This window comes from Natator depressus, chromosome 3 (genome assembly GCF_965152275.1).
Source record: "Natator depressus isolate rNatDep1 chromosome 3, rNatDep2.hap1, whole genome shotgun sequence".
NCBI lineage: Eukaryota > Metazoa > Chordata > Testudines > Cheloniidae > Natator > Natator depressus.
The window spans coordinates 168768354-168790771 of record NC_134236.1 but is presented as its reverse complement, the minus strand read 5'-3'; the positions used below and the strand labels follow the sequence as shown (position 1 = coordinate 168790771).

Sequence of the window (22418 nt, the reverse complement as noted above, 5' to 3'; positions counted from 1 at the left end):
CAAAAGATATATCCCTGACATGACAGCCAGCCCCTGCCAAATGTCATGTCCCTGGCTCCATAGCACTGAGGCTCTATAGCTCCTCAACTAAACATCTGTAAGAATTTTGTTACATGGGCAAAACAATGTATTTTCCTCTCACCTTGTTCTGAGAAACAGCTGAACCATTTTTGCTGAAATTTCCCCAAGAGATTCAGCCTGAGACAAAAACCCAGCACTGAAAATTTCAGCCCCAAAGGCTAAAGTTTAGCAAAGGTATAAGCAACCGGAAACAAGATCTGATAATGGGATGTCAGGCTACCTGTGCCACCTATAATACTTCTCAGGGCAGGGATTCTGTTATTCATCTTGCACTTTCTGCCTACTGTAAAAGTACTGAGCACACTTATAGTACTAAGTAATGGTGTGAGTGGAAGGGCCAGAAAGCTATAGAAAACTGAACAAAGTATTTGTTTGAGACCCAGAGAGAAAATCCAGAAAACCTAAAAATATGATTGGCCAAATTCTGTCCTCTGATTTCAGTGGAGCATATACTTGATTGTCTATGGCTCTTTTATGAATGTATCTAAACGTATTATTTAGCTTCAAATTGTACTCCCACACAAAAGAATATCCTTAAGGAGATCAGAGGACCTAAGGGTTGAAAAAGTTGTCTAACACTATTTGCAAAAACCACCTGTGTAACTTCTCTCCAACTAATGTCCATGCTTACCCTATCTACATATCCCTGGTCTCACACCTGCCCATTAAAAAAAAAAAAACCCTTAAACATACAAAATAATCCTTATACAAACAACAGCCTTCCCTGCTGTCTCTCCCCTTTCCCTAGCTCCCACATCATCACAAATAACAATACGTGAGCTTATGGTAAACTCCTTATTCCAGGGAACTTCTTGTCCTGTATTTCTGTGAAGTGTCAGACAATTATTGTACTATATGTACTAAAGTAAAGTTTCTACAGAGTTAAAGAAATAAGATACAAAAATCAGACAACAGTAACAAAAATTTCCATCACAACAAACCATGAATCCTGTAAAATACATCAATTGTTTGACCATGCTCTTTATCTGCCTTTCCCTCCCCTTCTAATTACCAAGGAATGCGCGTTAATTAGATGGCCACAGAAAATGCCTGATTCTTCTCTTCTGCCTTGTATGTAATTTTCTTTTACACCAGTCTGTGAGTCACTCCATTTTGAAGTCAAAGTCAATCACTTGTTCTGAGAAGATGAGTTTGAACTGAAACCAGACTTTCTATTTGGATACTAGGTAGACTTGATTTATAGTGATATTATGCAAGAGTACACAGCGTATTCCAAACACCAGCGATCTGCACCACACTTTTAATATGCTGTCCTTTGAGGGTAAATAATTTCAGTACTAGAAAATGTTGGCTATAAATTGGTTCAAATCTTTAGATTAAGGGCAGCTTGTCTTAATTTTAGATAATACTGTACAACATTCACACAGAGTAATTTAGAGATGCAACTTATTGCAAAGGAAGACAGCATGTATTCCTAATTGCAATGCTTGTTTTATTAATTTATCTTTTTTTTTGTTCCTGGAATAATTGAGGAGATTATAATTTCCCCCCAGTGTGTTCATTAGTCAAAATTATCCTACAAATTTTCACAAATTGCATGAATTCTATGTGCTCCTATTTGATGCTTGATATTTAAAATTCAAGCTGTGTTGTTTAGTTATGATTAGTGACATAAATCACGTCTGCTTCCTGGCTGAACAATACAGCAACAATCATGTTTCTCATGCAATTCAGAATAGGGTTTTTTTTCCTCAGTGAGTACTATTGCTGGCTATATGTGTTGCATGAATGTTCATGGGAAGCAAATGCATAAGGGGAACAAACAGAGCTGAAGCACATTTGTATTAAAGTCTGAATGATTGTTCGGGGAAAACTTTTTGTTATTCACTCAGCTCTAGCAACAGTCTTAATGGCCTCATAAGTCACTCAACATGTAGAAAGCAGTGGGAGGCCCCAGTCCTGCAAAAGGTTTACATGTGTTTAAATCTTCTGCGTTGACTTCCAACGCACTACACCGCATGTGTAAAATTAAATAACCAGATAAGTTTTCACAGGAATGGGGCCTTTTACTGTTTACTATGTACATTTGTATTTAGGATTTCTTTAAAAAAAGAGCCCACACGTAATTCAATTGATTGGTTGGGATGGAACATTGCCTGAACAGACTCATTAGTATATTCTATCCAGAAAAGGGTGATTCAAAAGTGTTCCCTGAATGTTAACAGAAAGCTATCTTCTTGGGCCTGCTTCAGAGGTCCATTTGAATAACTTGTGTGGACTAGTGTGAAGACAGAATTTAGGCCACACTCTTCGCTGGTGGTGTATTCCTGCCTGGTGCAGAATTAGCTCTTTGAATCAATGGTGAGAGCCTGTTTTTGGGAAATTCTACCTGCAATGTTAATTGGATGTACGCCATGTCATAACCTCAGCTGAAAAGGAAGGGGTTAAGAACTGACAAGCAACCTTTCATTTCAGATAACAGAACAATTGTACATGACTTATACAAAAGTTAGTTGAAAAAAATTGGTGGTGCTTTTTTATACACTTATAGCACCAGAACCTGTATTCCTTATGCAGGCCCAACTCCCACAAATTGGGAGGTATGCAGGGTCAGGCCAAGGAACAATCTATATGCAAAATATACTTTTGAAATGCACTAGATTTAAATAAATAACACCTTGCCCCTCTGTAGTGCCTTCCATCTCAGGGTGTCAAAGCACTTTTATAAGTCCTGTGGAGTAGAAAAAAATATCCCCATTTTACAGATAAGAAAACGACAGTGAAGTGAGTTTAAAGGGGAAACCCTTGTCCCTGCCTCTTTGGAGGCACTCTTGACAATGGAACTGATGATGTTCTGCTGTGGTGGAGGAAGGGAAAGTGCCAAGACTGCATGGGAGTGTGCAAATCCCCTCTGCTGTGCAGAGCTCAGTTTTTGGAGATACCACTGGATGCTACGGTGCAGGGCCAGAAAACTTGCTATTCCAACCTGACACAGAAGAATGGGCTGGAGTAGCCTCCATGGAAGGCTCCACACCCTGACTTTGCCCAGAGGGAGGGGAATTCCTCAGGCTGGAAACCACACAGAAAATTTGCCCCTAAGCAACTTGTCCAATTCCCACAGCTAGTGCTGGCAGAGCCACAAACAGAACCCAAATCTCCTGACTTTTGCTTTAGTCTATTAGTCTCACAAGTAAAACACAGGGTCCACTCAAACTGCCATGGGAGCTGCTTCTGCTTGCAAGTTTTATTTAAGGGGGGGGGGAATATCAAGGGAATCAATCTATTTATTGTTCCATGAGAACAGTGATAACACAAAATAATATTTCTATTCATTCAGACCCTGAGTGAGCGGCCTTATTTATTTATCCATAATCTTATCAGTGACAACATCAGCTGTCAATGCATTGGGGCCTTAGGTTTCCTTAACATTAATTTCTTCAGGAATTTATGCTGACTTCTTTTAAAAATAGTTGTGAAAAGTTAAACAAGGGTAGATGGTGATGCTAACATGAAGGAATTTGTTTATATTTTTTTTAAAAAAAAGAAGAGCTTAATGGCCTATTTCAATTCCTTTCAGTTTAAATTAAACACAGTAGTAGATATTCTGTGTTCTTCTGAAGAATATAGTGGCGGGGAAATAGGGTAATGGGATACAAGGTGATACTTCAACTTAAGACATTGTTTCACATTAGCCATATGAATTATTAAAGTCAGCATGTGAAAAGAGTATAAGTGTCTGCCTGGATGTGTGACTTCAGGTGTAGCAGAGGCTGCTCAATATCTTACGGGATTAAACTATTACATGTATTTTACACACACGTACACTTTGCTATAGAACAAAATAGACCTGATTACTTCACTGCCTTGCACCATCTTTACTCATTTACACGTGTGCAAAAATGAGAGTAAAATATTACAGGCAAAGTTCTCCAGACCTCTAAGCTAACCACGCTACTTACGCAGCTCTGCTCAGGCACAGTGGAGAACTGAGCCCAGTACAGTAGCTTTATTTTGCCAGTAGAAATTTCTCGTAGAAGAGTTGGGTATACTTGTTCTGAAAGATTAAGTTTATGGGGTTGGTGAGTTTTTTGTTTTTGTTTGTTTTTTAAGGCTGGTATGAATGACAGATACTGGTTTAAGCCACCGTGAGGTTCCATCTTTTCACAAAAAGGTCAGACTGAATTAAGGGATAAATACCACGTTTTCAATGCTCTAGCCACCTCATGATTTAGCTACGTCTACTGGATTATCCATCTTTTCTCCTTCACAGTGTTGTTCACATCACTGCAAGCTCTTTGTATGGTTTTAATGCCTCCAACCTAGACTGCCATTCCTAGTTTAAATCCTCTACATTTTTAGATTACTTTGACCTTGGGAGATAGAATATTGTTTTGAAAAGGGATTATAAACGACATTAGCGTTTGCTTATTATAACACATACCTGGTTAAGAGTGACAGCATTGTCTGAAAAGCTTCTCCTGAGTGATCCCACAAGAATTGCTTTTAGTTTTAAACAGACCCCCCCTTTTTTTTTTTAAACTGAATTGAAATTATAGGTACAATTTTCAAAAGCACTCAGCACTGATCTAACTCTGCTCGCACTGAAGGCAGCGTTAAAACTCCTATTGACTTCAATGGGAGCACAGTTAAGCCAGGACCGAGTGCTTTGGAAAACAGTCACAGGTGATGTGCATGCACCTTTACACAGACTCACATGAGGTAGAAAGGATGCTCTTATGCTCAGTCCCTGGAAAAATCATGGAGCAGGTTCTCAAGAAATCACTTTCCTCTCCTCTAAGTGCTTCAGAATTGATCAAGAACAGTCAGCATGGATTCACCAAGGGCAAGTCATGCCTGACTAACCTAATTGTCTTCTATGATGAGATAACTGGCTCTGTGGATGAGGGGAAAACAGTGGACGTGTTATTCCTTGACTTCAGCAAAGCTTTTGATACGGTCTCCCACAGTATTCTTGCCAGCAAGTTAAAGTAGTATGGGCTGGATGAATGGACTATAAGGTGGATAGAAAATTGGCTAGATTGTCGGGCTCCACGGGCAGTGATCAATGACTCCATGTCTAGTTGGCAGCAGGTATCAAGCAGAGTGCCCCAAGGGTCGGTCCTGGGGCCAGTTTTGTTCAAGATCTTCATTTATGATCTGGAGGAAGGCGTGGATTGCACCCTCAGCAAGTTTGCAGATGACACTAAACTGGGAGGAGTGGCAGATACTCTGGAGGGTAGGGATAGGATACAGAGGGACCTAGACAAATTGGAGGATTGGGCCAAAAGAAATCTGATGAGGTTCAACAAGGACAAGTGCAGAGTCCTGCACTTAGGAAGGAAGAATCCCATGCACTGCAACAGACTGTGGACATAGTGGTTAGGCAGCAGTTCTGCAGAAAAGGACCTAGGGGTTACAGTGGACAAGAAGCTGGATATGAGTCAACAGCGTGCCCTTGTTGCCAGGAAGGTGAATGGCATTTTGGGCTGTATAAGTAGGAGCATTGCCAGTAGATCGAGGGACATGATCATTCCCCTCTATTTGGCTTTGGTGAGGCCTCATCTGTAGTACGGTGTCCAGTTTTGAGCCCCTCACTACAAGGAGGATGTGGAAAAATTGGAAAGAGTCAAGGGGAGGGCAACAAAAATGATTAGGGGGCTGGAGCACATGGTTTATGAGAAGAGGCTAAGGGAACTGGGATTATTTAGTCTGCAGAAGAGAAGAATGAGGGGGGAGGGAGATTTGATAGCTGCTTTCAACTACCTGTAAGTGGGTTGCAAAGAGGATAGATCTAGACTGTTCTCACTAGTACCAGATGACAGAACAAGGAGCAGTGGTCTCAAATTGCAGTGGGGGAGATTTAGGTTGGATATTAGGAAAAAACTTTTTCACTATGAGGGTGGTGAAGCACTGGAATGGGTTACCTAGGGAGGTGGTGGAATCTCCTTCCTTGGAGGTTTTTAAGGTCAGGCTTGACAAAGCCCTGGCTGGGATGATTTAGTTGGGGATTGGTCCTGCTTTCAGCAGGGGGTTGGACTAGATGACCTCCTGAGGTCCCTTCCAACCCTGATATTCTAGGATTTTATGCTTCTGTGCCAGGTTCCTGTGTGACCTTGAACAAATAATCTCTTCTCTGCCTCTGTTTCTTCATCTGTTAAAGGGGGGGCGATAACACACAGATACCTCACCACAGCATTGTGAGGCTAAATTAATTAAGGGTTTGAAAGCATGGCGAGACTCTTTAATGGAAGGTGCTATAGAAATGCAGAAGATTAGCATTATATTAGGGACGCACACGCATTATAAACAATGAGACGTACCCAAAATAGCAACAACTTCATCGTCCTGGATTACTTCCAAAGAGCCTGAAACCACAAAGCAAAGGCTGTCCACACTCTCGCCAGCATGGTAGATCAGATCCCCAGGGGCACAGTGTACAGTCTGAAATTCCATGGCCAGGGCTCGAAGGCACCCATCGCTAGCCAGTCTGAATGCTGGGTGCTCCTTGAAAACTTTGCGGTTCAGATGCACACAGATGTCTGCTCGCATATCCTTAGGGCAGATCTGTAAAACCTAAAAGGAGATTAGATCATCAGTTTCTGTGCAAGAGTCCTGGAGCATTCTATCGGACGGTTGCCTTCCTGGTGTGATCCCATTTTTTTAAACTATAGCAGAGTTTAAGAACTATGGGATTCTTCTCATACTTTTCCACCCTCAGTTAAAAGAAAAAGCTCCATAACATTAACTTAGCCTACTTTACAACACTAGAAGGAAAATAATGTTTTTTTCTCAGCAACATGCTCTGCTGGATATTGAATTATAGAATAAATGCTGCAGGTATTTAAAACAGTAAAATTAACAGCACAGTGATGAAAACCCCAAGGCCTCTGCCAATCTGCCCCGAGGGGAAATTCCTTCCCGACCCCAAATATGGCAATCAGCTAAACCCTGAGCATGTGGGCAAGACTCACCAGCCAGATACTACAGAGAATTCTTTCCTGGGTAACTCAGATCACACCCCATCTAACATCCCACAGGCCATTGGACATATCTACCGCTAGTAGTCGAAGATCAATTAATTGCCAAAATTAGGCTATCCCATCATATCATCTCCTCCATACACTTATCAAGCTTTGTCTTGAAGCCAACTATGTCTTTTGCCCCCACGGCTTCCCTTGGAAACCTGTTCCAGAATTTCACTCCTCTGATGGCTAGAAACCTTACTCTAATTTCAAGTCTAAACTTCCTGATGGCCAGTTTATATCCATTTGTTCTTGTGTCCACATTGGTACCGAATTTAAATAATTCTTCTCCCTCCATGGTATTTATCCCTCTGATATATTTATAGATAACAACCATATCTCCTCTCAGCCTCTTTTAGTTAGGCTAAACAAGCCAAGCTCCTTGAGTCTCCTTTCATAAGGCAGGTTTTCCATTCCTCGGATCATCCTAGTAGCCTCTCTCTGTACCTGTTCCAGTTTGAATTCATCCCTCTTAAACATGGGAGACCAAAACTGCACACAATATTCCAGATGAGGTCTCACCAGTGCCTTGTATAACAGTACTAACACCTCCTTATCTCTATTGGAAATACCTCTCCTGATGCATCCCAAGACCGCATTAGCTTTTTTCACAGCCATGTCACATTGGAGGCTCATAGTCATCCTGTGATCAACCAATACTCCGAGGTCCTTCTCCTCCTCTGTTACTTCCAAGTAATGCGTCCCCAGTTTATAACAGAAATTCTTGTTATTAATCCCTAAATGCAGGACCTTGCACTTTTCACTATTAAATTTCATCCTATTACTATTATTCCGGTTTACAAGGTCATCCGGATCTTCCTGTATGATATCCCGGTCCTTCTCTGTGTTGGCAATACCTCCCAGCTGTGTCTCATCCGCAAACTTTATTAGCACATTCCTGCTTTTTGTGCCAAGGTCAGGAATAAAAAGATTAAATAAGATTGATCCCCAAACCAATCCCTGAGGAACTCCACTAGTAACCTTCTTCCAGTCTGACAGTTCACCTTTCACTGTGACCTGCTGTAGTCTCCTCTTTAACCAGTTCCTTATCCACGTTTCAATTTTCATATTGACCCCCATCTTTTCCAACTTAGCTAATAATTCTCCATGTGGAACTGTATCAGATGCCTTACTGAAATCGAGGTAGTTTAGATCCACTGCGGTCCCTTTGTCTAAAAAAAAAAAACTGTTACCTTCTCAAAGAAGGAGATCAGGTTGGTTTGACATGATCTACCTTTTGTAAAGCTATGTTGTATTTTGTCCCGCTATGTTGTATTTTGTCCCATTTGCCATCGACCTCAATGTCCTTAACTACTTTCTCCTTCAAAAATTTTTCCAACACATGTCAAACAGGCCTGTAGTTACCCAGATCACATTTTTTTTTTTTACCTTTCTTAAAAATAGGAACTTTGTTAGCAATTCTCCAGTCATATGGTAAATCTGTGCATCACTCTGTGCATCACTGTGCTGTACTCAATGCTTTTTTTGCCTCTGTTTTCACTAACAAGGTCAGCTCCCAGACTGCTACGCTGGGCATCACAAAATGGGGAAGAGATGGCCAGCCCTCTGTGGAGATAGAGGTGGTTAGGGACTATTTAGAAAAGTTGGACGTGCACAAGTCCATGGGGCCGGACGAGTTGCATCCGAGAGTGCTGAAGGAATTGGCAGCTGTGATTGCAGAGCCATTGGCCATTATCTTTGAAAACTCGTGGCGAACCGGGGAAGTCCCGGATGACTGGAAAAAGGCTAATGTAGTGCCAATCTTTAAAAAAGGGAAGGAGGAGGATCCTGGGAACTACAGGCCAGTCAGCCTCACCTCAGTCCCTGGAAAAATCATGGAGCAGGTCCTCAAAGAATCAATCTTGAAATACTTGCATGAGAGGAAAGTGATCAGGAACAGCCAGCATGGATTCACCAAGGGAAGGTCATGCCTGACTAATCTAATCGCCTTTTATGATGAGATTACTGGTTCTGTGGATGAAGGGAAAGCAGTGGATGTATTGTTTCTTGACTTTAGCAAAGCTTTTGACACGGTCTCCCACAGTATTCTTGTCAGCAAGTTAAGGAAGTATGGGCTGGATGAATGCACTATAGGGTGGGTAGAAAGCTGGCTAGATTGTCGGGCTCAACGGGTAGTGATCAATGGCTCCATGTCTAGTTGGCAGCCGGTGTCAAGTGGAGTGCCCCAGGGGTCGGTCCTGGGGCCGGTTTTGTTCAATATCTTCATAAATGATCTGGAGGATGGTGTGGATTGCACTCTCAGCAAATTTGCGGATGATACTAAACTGGGAGGAGTGGTAGATACGCTGGAGGGGAGGGATAGGATACAGAAGGACCTAGACGAATTGGAGGATTGGGCCAAAAGAAATCTGATGAGGTTCAATAAGGATAAGTGCAGGGTCCTGCACTTAGGACGGAAGAATCCAATGCACCGCTACAGACTAGGGACCGAATGGCTAGGCAGCAGTTCTGCGGAAAAGGACCTAGGGGTGACAGTGGACGAGAAGCTGGATATGAGTCAGCAGTGTGCCCTTGTTGCCAAGAAGGCCAATGGCATTTTGGGATGTATACGTAGGGGCATAGCGAGCAGATCGAGGGACGTGATCGTCCCCCTCTATTCGACATTGGTGAGGCCTCATCTGGAGTACTGTGTCCAGTTTTGGGCCCCACACTACAAGAAGGATGTGGATAAATTGGAGAGAGTCCAGCGAAGGGCAACAAAAATGATTAGGGGTCTAGAACACATGACTTATGAGGAGAGGCTGAGGGAGCTGGGATTGTTTAGCCTGCAGAAGAGAAGAATGAGGGGGGATTTGATAGCTGCTTTCAACTACCTGAAAGGGGGTTCCAAAGAGGATGGCTCTAGACTGTTCTCAATGGTAGCAGATGACAGAACGAGGAGTAATGGCCTCAAGTTGCAGTGGGGGAGGTTTAGATTGGATATTAGGAAAAACTTTTTCACTAAGAGGGTGGTGAAACACTGGAATGCGTTACCTAGGGAGGTGGTGGAATCTCCTTCCTTGGAAGTTTTTAAGGTCAGGCTTGACAAAGCCCTGGCTGGGATGATTTAACTGGGAATTGGTCCTGCTTCGAGCAGGGGGTTGGACTAGATGACCTTCAGGGGTCCCTTCCAACCCTGATATTCTATGATATTCTATGAAATCCCTGAGTTTACAGATTGATTAAAAATTCTTGCTAACAGGCTTGCAATTTCATGTGCCAGTTCCTTTAATATTCTTGGATGAAGATTATCCGGGGCCCCCAATTTAGTCCCATTAAGCTGTTTGAGTTTGGCTTCTACCTCGGATGACCTACAGTCATTTCTTCTGTGAGGTTCTCACTGCTCAGCAAAACCAAATCTAAAATGGCATCCCCTCTTGTCAGTTCAGCAACTACTTGGTGAAGGAATCCATTAGCTGTCGCATCCAGGAAAATCTGAGCCTTATTATTATTACTAGCACTTGTCCTCCAGTCTATATCTGGGAAGTTAAAGTATCCCATGATCACACAATTCCCATTAGTATTTACTTCTTTAAAAATATTAAAGAGGTCTCTAGCCATATCCACATTGGATCCCGGCAGTCAACAGCACACCCCAAGCACTATTCCAGGGCAGGCTCTAGTAGCTTCCTTCCCCAATGTGACTTTTGCCCAGACAGACTCCGTCTTATCCATTCCATCACTTCTTATTTCTTTACAGTCTACCTCATCATTGATATACAATGCTACTCCACCACCTTTGCCTTTATTTCTGTCTTTCCTAAACAGCACACACCCTTCAATACCCTTCATGACTACTATTCCACCATGTTTCTGTTATCCCTATAATATCTGGTTTCACTTCCTGCACCAGTAGCTCTAGTTCCGCCATTTTGTTACCTAGGCGCCTCGCATTAGTGTACAAACATCTTAATTTTTGCCGTTTGGCTTCACTCACATTCTTTACCTGATTGGGCACAGGCATTCTACCGCCAATATTACCTATTAGCTTGGTATGTACACTGCCTTTCTGCCTTATGGCCATTCACCTACCCACGGCTGTATCCTTTCTTACTTCGTTTTCTTCCCTCTCAAAGGGAATAACTGGCGTGGAGATTGGTTGGGAGATCTCCCAACCATCGCCCCCGAATTCCTAGTTTAAAGCTCTCTTGATCAGTTGTGCCATCCTCCATCCTGAAGTCTATTTCCCTCCTTACTCACGTGAAGTCCATCCCGAGAGAACAGTCCTCTGTCCATGAGTGCTTCCCAGTGGCCATACATCCCAAAGCCCTCCTTATAGCATCATTGCCTGAGCCATCTGTTGAGCATCATAATCTTGTCACACCTTTGTTTCCCTTCTCTAGGAACATGCAGAATCCCACTGAAGATCACCTGAGCCTCTATTTCCTTTAGCGTCTTTCCCAGCCTGGCATAGTCTCCCTTGATACGTTCCAGCAAGAATCTAGCCGTATCATTTGTTCCCACATGAAGGATAATTAGGGGATTCTTTCCCACTCCCATTAGGATCCTCTTCAGCCTCAGGTCCACATCCCATATCTTAGCATCTGGCAGACAGCACACCCTTCTGTTCTCTGGATCAGCTCTTGTTACAGGCCTGTCTATTCTTCTCAGTAATGAATCCCCAGTCACGTAGACCTGCTTTTTCCTAGCAATGGTGTGATTCTCCAGTCTATCCCCTGTTCCATCTGGCCGCAAGTCCTCTGGATTCCTATTGTCCCTTGCAATCCTCTGCAACACATCCCGTATCCTCCTGGGGCTTATATCTGGTGTTATCTCCATTGACTCTTGCCTTCTTCCAATAGGACTATCTGCTCTTCTTTTTCTTCTTGCCCTCTCCCCTTCAGTGACCACCTGCTGTGCCCCTTCTTCATTTTCCAACTCCGCAAACCTGTTCCTGAGCAATATTTCTCCTTCACTGCCCCGTCCTTTCCTCTGCCTGGTTCTCCTAGTCACATGCTTCCACTTTCATCACCCATCAGTATCTCCTCAGATTAATCTCTGATGAACTGGACATCAATATTCACTATTTGAGAGAAATAGGTCTAATTGAGCAGATGGCATTTGCCTCATTTTTCTCAAAAGTAACTACTTCATCCAATTAAGGAACAACCTTCATGAGCTCTAAAGTTATTCCCATGCATCCTTCCCTTCATGGAAGGAGGGTGGTGGTTTCAGTGCAAAAGCTCATGGGGATTGGGGGCAAGTGTAAAACAGTAAATAGTTAAGACTTATCAGAGACCAGAGACTATAAGGGACCACCACGGTACAAAATTAATTTCCAAGGCCCATATTTTCAAAGACAGACACCTATATGGCATGTTAACTATATGCAAGCATCCCCGCACACAGCTTATTATTTGTGTATGCAAATATGCCTACAGGGTCACATTTTCTATCACTGGCCAAAGCCTCGGTACCAGGCTTTGCTCATGAGTCCTCTACAGAGCTGGAGGGATGGAGTTCTACAACCAAGAGTGCAATGTGCCAGAAGAAAACTAATCAACAGCCACTATAAGAGTCTCCTTAATTACCATGGCTCCCTAGTCGGGAGACAAGCAGATCTGTTGCAGCTCCACTAAAGCTTTAAGTTTCCTAGTCCCACTCCTAAGGAGCCATGCTACCATAGGATGCAGCCCCAGGCTGAGAAACACATTTCTGTGGTGCTTGGGCATGGACCCTATTTGATGATCTCTCCAGTCTGCCCATGCTGAGCAGCAGAACCTCAGTAGTTCTGCAACTTTTCAGGCTCTACATTTCCTCATTAGGAGTGAGGGAACAACATTTGGCTTGGACACACACAAATGAGGTAGTTAGCTGTGCAGTTACACAATTTACACTTGCAATGTTTATGTTCACACATACATGTCATATTTGCAGAAACCTGCCATTCAGAGATTAGCCTAGGAAGCATGTGCGTGCGTGCGTATGCACACACCCCCCTCCCAAAATATCTTATTGTCACATACATATTGTCAGTGCTGTTATAACTGGGGCAATTGCAGGAAAACTCTGATTTTGCAACAATGACTGTATGAAGGCATACAATACAAACCAGCAGTATTGATGGTGGTGAGCTGACCAAGTGGTTTGAAGTGAAAACTGGAGTCAAACAGGTATGCATATTCAGTCCCATACTTTTTGCTCTATACTTACAAAATTTCTTGTCCTATTCCCTTAACAACATTGGTGGAGGCCACAGGATATCAGGGCAAATGATTAATCACCTTGACTTTGCAAACAATATCATAATGGTAAGGCCCCTGGAGGAATATAACCAAGAAGCCACAACTAACCTATATACACAACAGCCACACAATGGAGATGAAAACTGAACAAACAAAAAGACCAAACTAATTGAACCATCAAAAATTAAGAAACAGGCTAAGCTCATCATTAACAGTGTCGACATTGAACAAGGAGAGAGTTTTTGCTACTTAGATTCCATCATAAGGTATGACAGCTACTATGAAAACAACATTGACAAGCGGATAGCTACTGCCAGGAGAATGTTCACTTGCCTGAATAAAATTGTTTGGACCCTTAACTCACCATGTCCATGACCGCTAAAACTAGTTTATACACAATGTGCATTGTACCCGTATTACTTCATGGTTGTGAAACATGGTTACTGATAAAGCATCTGGGGCAACAGCTGCAAATATTTGAAATGCGTTGTTTGCCCCACGACAAGATTAGATAGACTAAAGAAATGAGGACACCCATAGAAGTACAATGAGCAACTACGAGCATCAAAAAGGTGCCAACTACAATGGTTTGGCAATGTTGCTAAAATGACCGAAAACGGACTGCCTAAAATTGTTCTGCATGGAAATAATGCATGGAGCGGCAGGCAGCGGACATCCATGGAGACAGTGGTACAACATGGTATATGAAGCCATCCAGGAAACTCCCCTAGAGGGTCCAATGACAACTCAAAACAGAGGTGGATGGAATCCTCTCATAACTTTGGCCCTACCCAACCTTGGTGTTGGAAGGAGGAGACGATTTTATGAAACTCTCATCCAAAACGCTTCTGGTTCCCCTTATCGAATAGGAGATTATTGTATTTCTCACTCCCATTTTAGAGAAGTTTTGGGGATTGCCTTCAGACTTTCAAATATGTTAAACCCACTATCGGTAACCCTTGATTTCTGTGAGAATTCCTGGACCGTAGTAGCCTTTCATCAGTATCAGTATCACAAAGAAGCCAAATGTGGGTCATCATGGATTAGTTAGTGTTTTTAACCAGGAACCCGTGGCACTTGATGAGAATGACATTTGCAAAACCTGCAGGCTTGCCTTTGCTTTTAGTTTGTTATTCATCCCCAGACTTATGCACAATCAGCACGAGTTCAAAGTACCATATTACAAAGATTGATTCTGAGGATAAGTTCACCTTTAAATATTTGTTTTACCTGTAGCGGGTTGCGTTATTTTACACACTAACAATGGCAGCTGTGCAGGCATGTGGAAGTGATACCATGTTTTATTCATTATCCAGCATTCTGGAAGTTGTGTATGAATGCAAAAATCAATGGAGCTCAGACTTGAGAATTTATGGACTGGCACAACCATTAGTCAGTGGTATATTTGTTAGTCCTTGTTATAAATGGTGAGGCTGATTTTTTTTGTTTTTGTTTTATAGCCATAAAGATTGGCGCTTAAGCTTCCAAAGTGTCAGTTACTGAAAGCTACATCATATGCTCTCTGAGATTCTGATAATTGGAGACTTTTCATATTAAAATAATTCTAGAAGGTGAAATGAGTCAGATGTGATTAAATTTGAGTCTTGCTATCTCCAAAGTCATTCTCAGCAGTACATATCTAGTATTTCTATCTTAAGCAGGGAAGCCAGGGATGAATACCTTTTTTTTTTTTTTTTTAAAACATGCAGAATTACTTTTTGTTGCTGGAGCATCCCGCTGTACTGTGTGCCCTGGGTGTCCCCCAACCATCCTTCCCAGATGGCTTTACATCCTTCCCTGAAGTCCACAGAAAGCAGTATTTGTGAGGATATGATCAGTGCCACTGCTGATCAGTAACGTCCAGCGCTGCAATATCATTCCTCCTGGAGAACTGCTCCTCTGGACAATACCCCCTCGAGTTGCACTCTGGGATCCAGATGGCAGAAAGCAATGCTAAAGAGCCCCATCAGGAAGTCAAACAGTCCCATGTTCCTATGGGACTCCAGACAATCATCTCCAGGCTACATCTGCTCAGCCCATCTCTAACAACTTTTTAAGCGCGAGAGAGCAATGAGTTTGTTTTAAATCACATCATCCACCATTTTGAACAATAAATTAAACAACCAACCAGAAGCCTGGTGATTGGAACGTTGTTGTAATTTCCTGAAATAACAACCCTGGAACACACACCATGCTCATTTCTCTGCTAACAAAAGGAAAAACAGTATCTCTATAAAAGTAGGCACCTAATATGAAGGGACTAAAGATAATTTTCTTTTGTTGAAGGGGTATTTGTTATCTCAATACACACAATGGGAGTTGTGCCTGTAAATCCAATGAATTAAGAGGAGAATAGTCCCCTAGTAAAAGGTAGATCCCAAACTATCTTATTACTAGAATAGCTAACCTATATTAATAGCCTATACCCTGTACGTCTACATGGTAATCAATACCCCTATTAATATGTGACAGGAGCAGCCTGTGCACCTTGTGCACAAAACCACATAGTTAAAACATGCTCCTCTCTCTGAGGTCAGGCAAACTCCCCTTAGCAACATGACCTTGTTTCCTCCCAACCTCCTTTTGGGTGGCATGCATCCCTTAGGGCCCAGGATATGACCAATCCCTACACCCTTGGAGTACAGAGACTACAATTGTGCCTGGCCCCTGGCACGGAGGGTGAAAAGGAAAGCAAGGCTGCCTGTGCCCTGTCCTCCTGGATACTCAAACATGATCAGTGCACATTCTAGCCCTATGAAAATATAAAACCTATCATCATCAATGCACATTTTGTTTGTTTGATGTAATCTTGGCATCTCAATAATTCAACAGCTAAAAATATCAACATTGGGGATTAAATGGTTAGCGAGCTTGGAAGAGCTTTAAGTAAGCAATACGTTTCCTTCAGGTTGCATTCTCTCACCTTTTCAGTATCTATCCCCCTGGACATTGACCAAGTGGAAACGATATAGTCCATCACACGTTCGCTCAGACCTTTGGGCACTTGGTAGAGTTTAAGGAAGTCCCGGACACTGTTCAGCATTTCATGGTACCGGTTTGTGTTGGCATACATTTGCTGGAAGATGGTTGTCACGTTACCAAAAATGGTGGCATACAGAAGTGCTGTAAACAAAAGAAAAAAAAAAAAGGTCAGTAGGTATTTTCCTAAAGTCTCAAGGAGCAGTAGACTGGAGAGCTATGTAATAATATGTTGTGTTGGTTTGTCTGCCCTCTCAATATGTCTGTGTGTCCATATAGCCAAGGGCAACGGTAATGTCAGGTCCTCAGAAGTATATGTGATCACTTCACCAAGTTAGGCTGGTAAAAATCTTATAAAACACAAATATAAACATTTCTTGTAGCACTACAAATTCAGGATGACTGTATAATTTATGATGGTGAGTATTGGGAGGTGAAAGAGAATTACCGAAACATATTCTATACATTTGTCTTTGGCCATCAAACAATTCAGTAGCATCAAAAACCATATAAAAACAAAATGTAAGATACAAGAATGTTAAGCCAAATAGTTTGACAGTAAATGGTTTAAAATTTCATCTATGGTCTATCGCTCCAGCGTTAAAATGCCATCAGTGACACATTTCCAAGCTTTAAATGCATTACTAGAGTAGTCAGTCGAGCCATCATTATCCACCTCAGCGTGACAACAATGCATCAAAGCACAAGATGGAATAGAATACACAACTACCATGGGTCAGTGATTTATAAATGCAAGTGTAATAATGCAGATTTTTATGTATTATGTTTTAATATTCTTCAGGCAGAAGGAACAGCAAGGTCTCAGGTAAGAATGAGAATTAGAGCAATCCCCTTCCCCAAAACACAGAATATGGGGTATGCCTTCTGACGACAGTCAGTTTACTTACAATGGCCACATGGTTTATTTATTCAAAATTTGTTAAAGTAATAAAAAGAGTCTTTTTTTTATTTCCTTTTTTAAAAAAAATCAAATCAGAGGCAGAAGGTCAGATACAGACACAAAGCACTTAAAAAAAAAATCCATTCACCCAAGGCGTTATGCTGGGTGAGTGTCAGCCGGAATGCCTGCATTCTAACGACGTACAGGGTGCTGGAGTTACAGCTCATAGTCACAATGTGAGGCAGCCTCTCTCAAGGTCTCTTACCTCATCTCTGTGTGCCCTACCCAAGCCATCTGTATGTAATCATCACTGAGAAAAGAGACCTGGGGAGCATAGTGAAGCACCAGATCAGCTCAATGAAAGGAAAGCCAAGAAACCATCAGAGTAGATTAGACAACCAAGGGCGCAATCAGCCTGAGAGGGTATCCAAGCAGCAACTGAGCCCTGGCCGAGCAGCGGGTACCTGCTTCTAACCCACCTCGCCTCCTCCGCATTTTTTCTGCTTCTCGGTTTGTCATTTCCCTGCCCTCCCCCGCCCATCTTCTTTCCTTTGTCCCTTTCCCTTTTTCTCTCCTGCTTCACTTCTCTAAGAGAGAATCTTGTTATTTAGGCCAGGACTACAGCACCTATTTTAATGGTTTTACTCTGTTTAGCAGGGCTGAATTAAGGCAATCTGGGAGTCTAAGCACACCACCCCACAGAGGCCACCCTTTGGCCCTACCCCCACACCTCTAGGCCACACTCCCACAACTGTGGCCCTGCTCCTCCAAGGAGTAGTCTGCCCCAGAGGAGGAAGGACTTGACCCCCTTACATACCTCAGAATGGGGGCCCCTTCTAACACCAGGCCAGCAGAGCCATAATGGGGTGGCAGCTGCAAGAGCCTCCATAAACAGCATCCCCAATGGGCTCATGTTGGCTCCTGAGGGTAGAGGGCGTCAGAATTAGCAACCCAGTAAAGTGAATAGAATAGCTCTCAAATCAATTTGGGGTACTACTTTAGCCTGCCTACAGACTCAGGCAGCACCAGTTACACTTGGTTCATGTTTCCAAGGTTTTGTTCACAACCACGAGGCTTAGAGACATAACTTTAAAAAACATGAAAGCTCATATTCTGAGGTCATTCCATGACTCCAGAGGCCAGGACCCTAGGCACAGATCTATAATAGTGCTTATATTTCAATCCAGTCCTGCCTTTCTGGGGCTCAGCACCTAAATGTTTAAACTGCGGGAAGGAGTCACTTGTGAGGCAGCCTAGCTGCACAGGTACTGTTCACTCTGGCAAATAGGCTTAGCACTTGGGTTACTTAGAATCAAGTACATTTTTAAAGCTCTGTACACCATACATAGAATATATACCAGTGACACCTGCTTTCCATAACTGCATCGGCTGCTCTTAAGCCAACTAGAAGACTGCAAGATTTTATGTCTGATAAAGTCTTTCTTCATCTTCTGTAGGTACTTGCAGAACTGTCCTTTTCTCCCTAAGCCATTGAGATCAGATGAGTAGGTTCAATCTGGATTTAGTCCAGTGCAGGTCCTTCTCAGGAGGACATGGCTATGCATGGAACTGCCTCCTTGAAGATGCGTAACCATTTTCAGAACTCATAAATCCTTTCTGCTTGAACCAGCTTGCCCATTTTCCACCTACCCTTCTGCACAGATGGAGAGGGGGCTGGTGCTAGGGGAATGTAACTGGACCACTCTCCCTACTTCAGTCACCACTGTATAAAGTGTCCAGGGGTCCTTTTGATAAATAATTTACTAAGCTCTGATACTTATGTATTCATGGGCCAAATCCTGAGGACCTTAGTCAGTTTCAACTCAATCACACCTCTTCTGGGATCCATAGTGTCTTAGTATAAGCACTGCTTAAAAGCTGAGTAAGGTCTTCAGAATTTGGCCCAACATAACTATACATAACCCTATTAACATACATATATTTGATAACTTAACCACGTAGAGCAAGCATAGCAGAACACCATAAAGAAAAGAAAAACAGGAAGGCCGGGGTTTTGAATCAGATAACCAAGAGCTGGTTGGACCTTGGACAAACCCCTTGGACCACTTCCTCATCCGTTTTTATTTAGTCCTTATGCTGACAAACCCTTCCATTAAAGTCAAGGGGTGACTTGATCACACTAAGTACCTGCCAAACTTTGATAATGGGCTGTTCAATCTAGCGGACAAAGGTATAGCAAGATCCAATGGCTGGAAGTTGAAGCTAGACAAATAAGGACAAAATGCTTAACATTGCGGAGAATTAATAGAGCTGTGCAAAAAAAAAAAAAAAAAATTTCAACGAGCAGTTTATTTGCTGAAAAATGCAGTTTCTGGTCACAAAATTCAGGTTGAATTCAGCAAATAATTTTGGCAGAAAAAATGAGGGAGTTTTCTTTTTTTTCCCCCCTTTAAAAAAGTCAAAATGGTTTGTTGCAACATTTTCTAAGAGAAATGTTTCAACTTTGTTTTGAAACAATGTTTAATTTAGAAATTTACATAGATTTAACACAAAGGGTAAAAATCACTCCAAAAATAAAATAACGTTTCAGATCAGATTGAATAAAATTTGGAACTGGGAAGCAGGGGGTCATTTCAGCAAGAAAAAAAATTGTTTTTTGGGTCAACCAGAAACAATTTTTGGTCAAAACTGAAAAATCAGTTTTTTGTCCAGCTCTAGTTACAAGCCATTGGAACAACTTACCAAGGACTCTGGTGGATTCTTCATCACTGGCAATTTTAAAATCAAGATCAGGTGTTATTCTGAAAGATATGCTCTAGTTCAAACAGAAATTCAGGGACGTCCTATGGCCTGTGATATGCAGGAGGTAAGACTAAAGGATCACAGCAATCCCTTCAGCCTTATAACCTATGAGTCATTGAGAGCTCTGCCTGAATTTGCATTAAACAAACACTGAAGGAGGACTTAAGGCATTTGGCCTCTTCTTGTTAGTATTTTTCCCTCATTCTTTTCACATTTCCTAAAGGGGGAAGTTAACTTTCTGGTCAATCTTTGCCCCATCAGAATGAGGTTTTGTCATCAGTGAAATGAATAGTAGGTAACAAATCCAATTCCCTCCCCTCCCCAGATATGTTACGTGTTGGGTTTTACACCTACGATAATTACTTTATATTGTATTACATGACATTATGTTGTAAAATCACAAGGCACAACACAACTAGGGGAAGCAAACAAAATATGTCATATTAAATAGGATAGCTAATCAATATCCAATTGCACTGTTTCATGCACTATAACCAGTTGTTGTTGAGAGCCAACACCTATCATTTGATTTCTCTGTTGGTGGTAGAAATACATAAATATTTTAAAGCCAATGCAAGCAGCAGAAGGTATCCCACAAAATATGGCAAATAGGAATACTGGTTTGTTTGTTTTTTTTTTTAAAAGGTAGAGTTATGCTTTCAAGGGCAATCTTTATAAATTTTAAAGACATGACTAAATTAAAAATAGCATTAAGCAAATGGCTAAGACATCAGAGGTATGATTATGTCTGACCTAGCTGAAAGGAAGGGAAAAGGTGTCTCTGGGTCCTATTTATCTTTAGTGTAGCAAAGCAAAGCCCTACCCAAGCTGACTCAGTATAGAATGGACCTAGAAAAAAACAAGTCCTTGCAGTGATAGTCCCAAATCAAAAACAGATCTAACTCCAGATCTGAATCCAAACTTTATATATAAAGGAGCCCAGCCAAAATCAGGGATCCAAAACCCCCAAAATCTGAGTGTTTACAGTGCAGATTTACACTTCCCTAAATAAGCCCATTAAAGAGAGAGATTCAACCCTCAAATCTGGATATCATCTCATGTCCAGACACAATGTTCTAGTCCATCTCAGCTTTCATAGACCCAGCCTTTGCACTATGTCCAGGCAAATGGGCTTAGCACAAAGTGGCTGCATGGGAGTTGCAGTAGATGCTGATGCCACTTCTGAAAAAGAAGGGAGATTCAAATGCTCCGTTCCCCCTTCTCCAGGCACGTCTCTACCCCTCTGTATAGGGATACAGAAGACCCTGATTGGAGATGTGGTCTCTTGGAGGTGCAGACCTCCTGCACGAGCTCTTCAAATCCTTCCACACCCTTCTGTTGCTGCTGTTAAAGGTTCTACACAGCTGTGAACAGTGGGCAGGATTTTCCCCTTCTTGTACTTCTTAAATGGCTTTTCTTCCACCAATCAAAATCAAGATTTCAGCCTGTGGTGCAGCACGATCGATTATGCAAACAGTCAAGAAGAATAATTTTTCCATGGATTTTGCCTGACGGTATATAAATGATTTCCTATTTATTTGTAGCATTAAGGTTTGCATGAGCTAAACTGTACGTAAAAGCCTGCGGGATGTAAGTGCCCCATCTCGTGGAGAAAGATGAAGAAATGCTTTTATCGATATATTTAATATAAAAGCGATTTAATCAGCAGATTTTCTATTTAAACACTATCACCTTTTTCCTACTAGATGCTCTTCTGCTACCTGCTAGGACCCTAAATATCATGGGTTAGATTCAACTCTGACTTTTGCTGGCTTATCTGGCATAATCCTGAACACAGGGCCCCCAGCAGTGGAAAGTCCACCTGGAGGGGAATCTGTGACAGCCCAAGGCATCTATAAACCCTCTTCCACTGCGGAGCCTGCAGCTAGCCAACGCAATCCCAAAAACGGGGAGCAGTGAATAGAGAAGGGGCATGGTTAGCTATGAATTCAGTACCTCCTGGACAGCTTTCATTGGCAGGCCTTTACTGGAACAAACTGTCTATTATCACCTATGGAGCAGTGACTTCTGCTGGCTCAGGGAGTAGGAATTCACAACCCCTATGCCACGAGGGGAAAATTGAACCCCATGTCTCAGAGTTACTGTCCAAGAAAATCAAGCGATGTGAAGTCTGGTGAAAAACAATACCCAATACTTCATCTTGATTAGTACGATGTGTGCAATTTAACAGCAATTTCAGTTGCTAATTGCAGCCACTATGCTCCGATATTGCAGTTACCTTGCCAAGGGAAATTATTGCCACATACATGAATTTCTTATTAAAAACATTCCAAATCTTATGATCTTTAATTTATCATTAGTTAACCATTTTATTAGGATTAAATGGACACAGGAAGGATGAGGATTCTTTCAGTGTGGACTGGGGGATAACATTAGCATATTGCACGCTGACCCGTAATGTTTCTACAGAGGATAGCTAGTTATATACCTTCACTTCTCTCTACACGAATAACTAAATGAATCCATCATAAGATGTTCAAAGCCACAGAAGGAATTCAGAATCAA

The 22418-nt window shown here is 42.1% G+C and overlaps 1 protein-coding gene across 2 annotated transcripts in view; it reads right to left on the bottom strand.

Moving 5' to 3' along the window:
• Nucleotides 1-22418, bottom strand: part of KCNH1 (potassium voltage-gated channel subfamily H member 1) — a 308739-nt gene that overhangs the window by 133633 nt on the left and 152688 nt on the right. For both annotated transcript variants that reach the window (XM_074949315.1, XM_074949316.1), the window contains 2 exons: nt 16173-16372; nt 6363-6615 (listed from right to left, as the gene is read on the bottom strand). In XM_074949315.1, coding sequence (XP_074805416.1) covers nt 6363-6615; nt 16173-16372 — 453 coding nt within the window. The remainder of the gene's footprint in view (nt 1-6362; nt 6616-16172; nt 16373-22418) is intronic.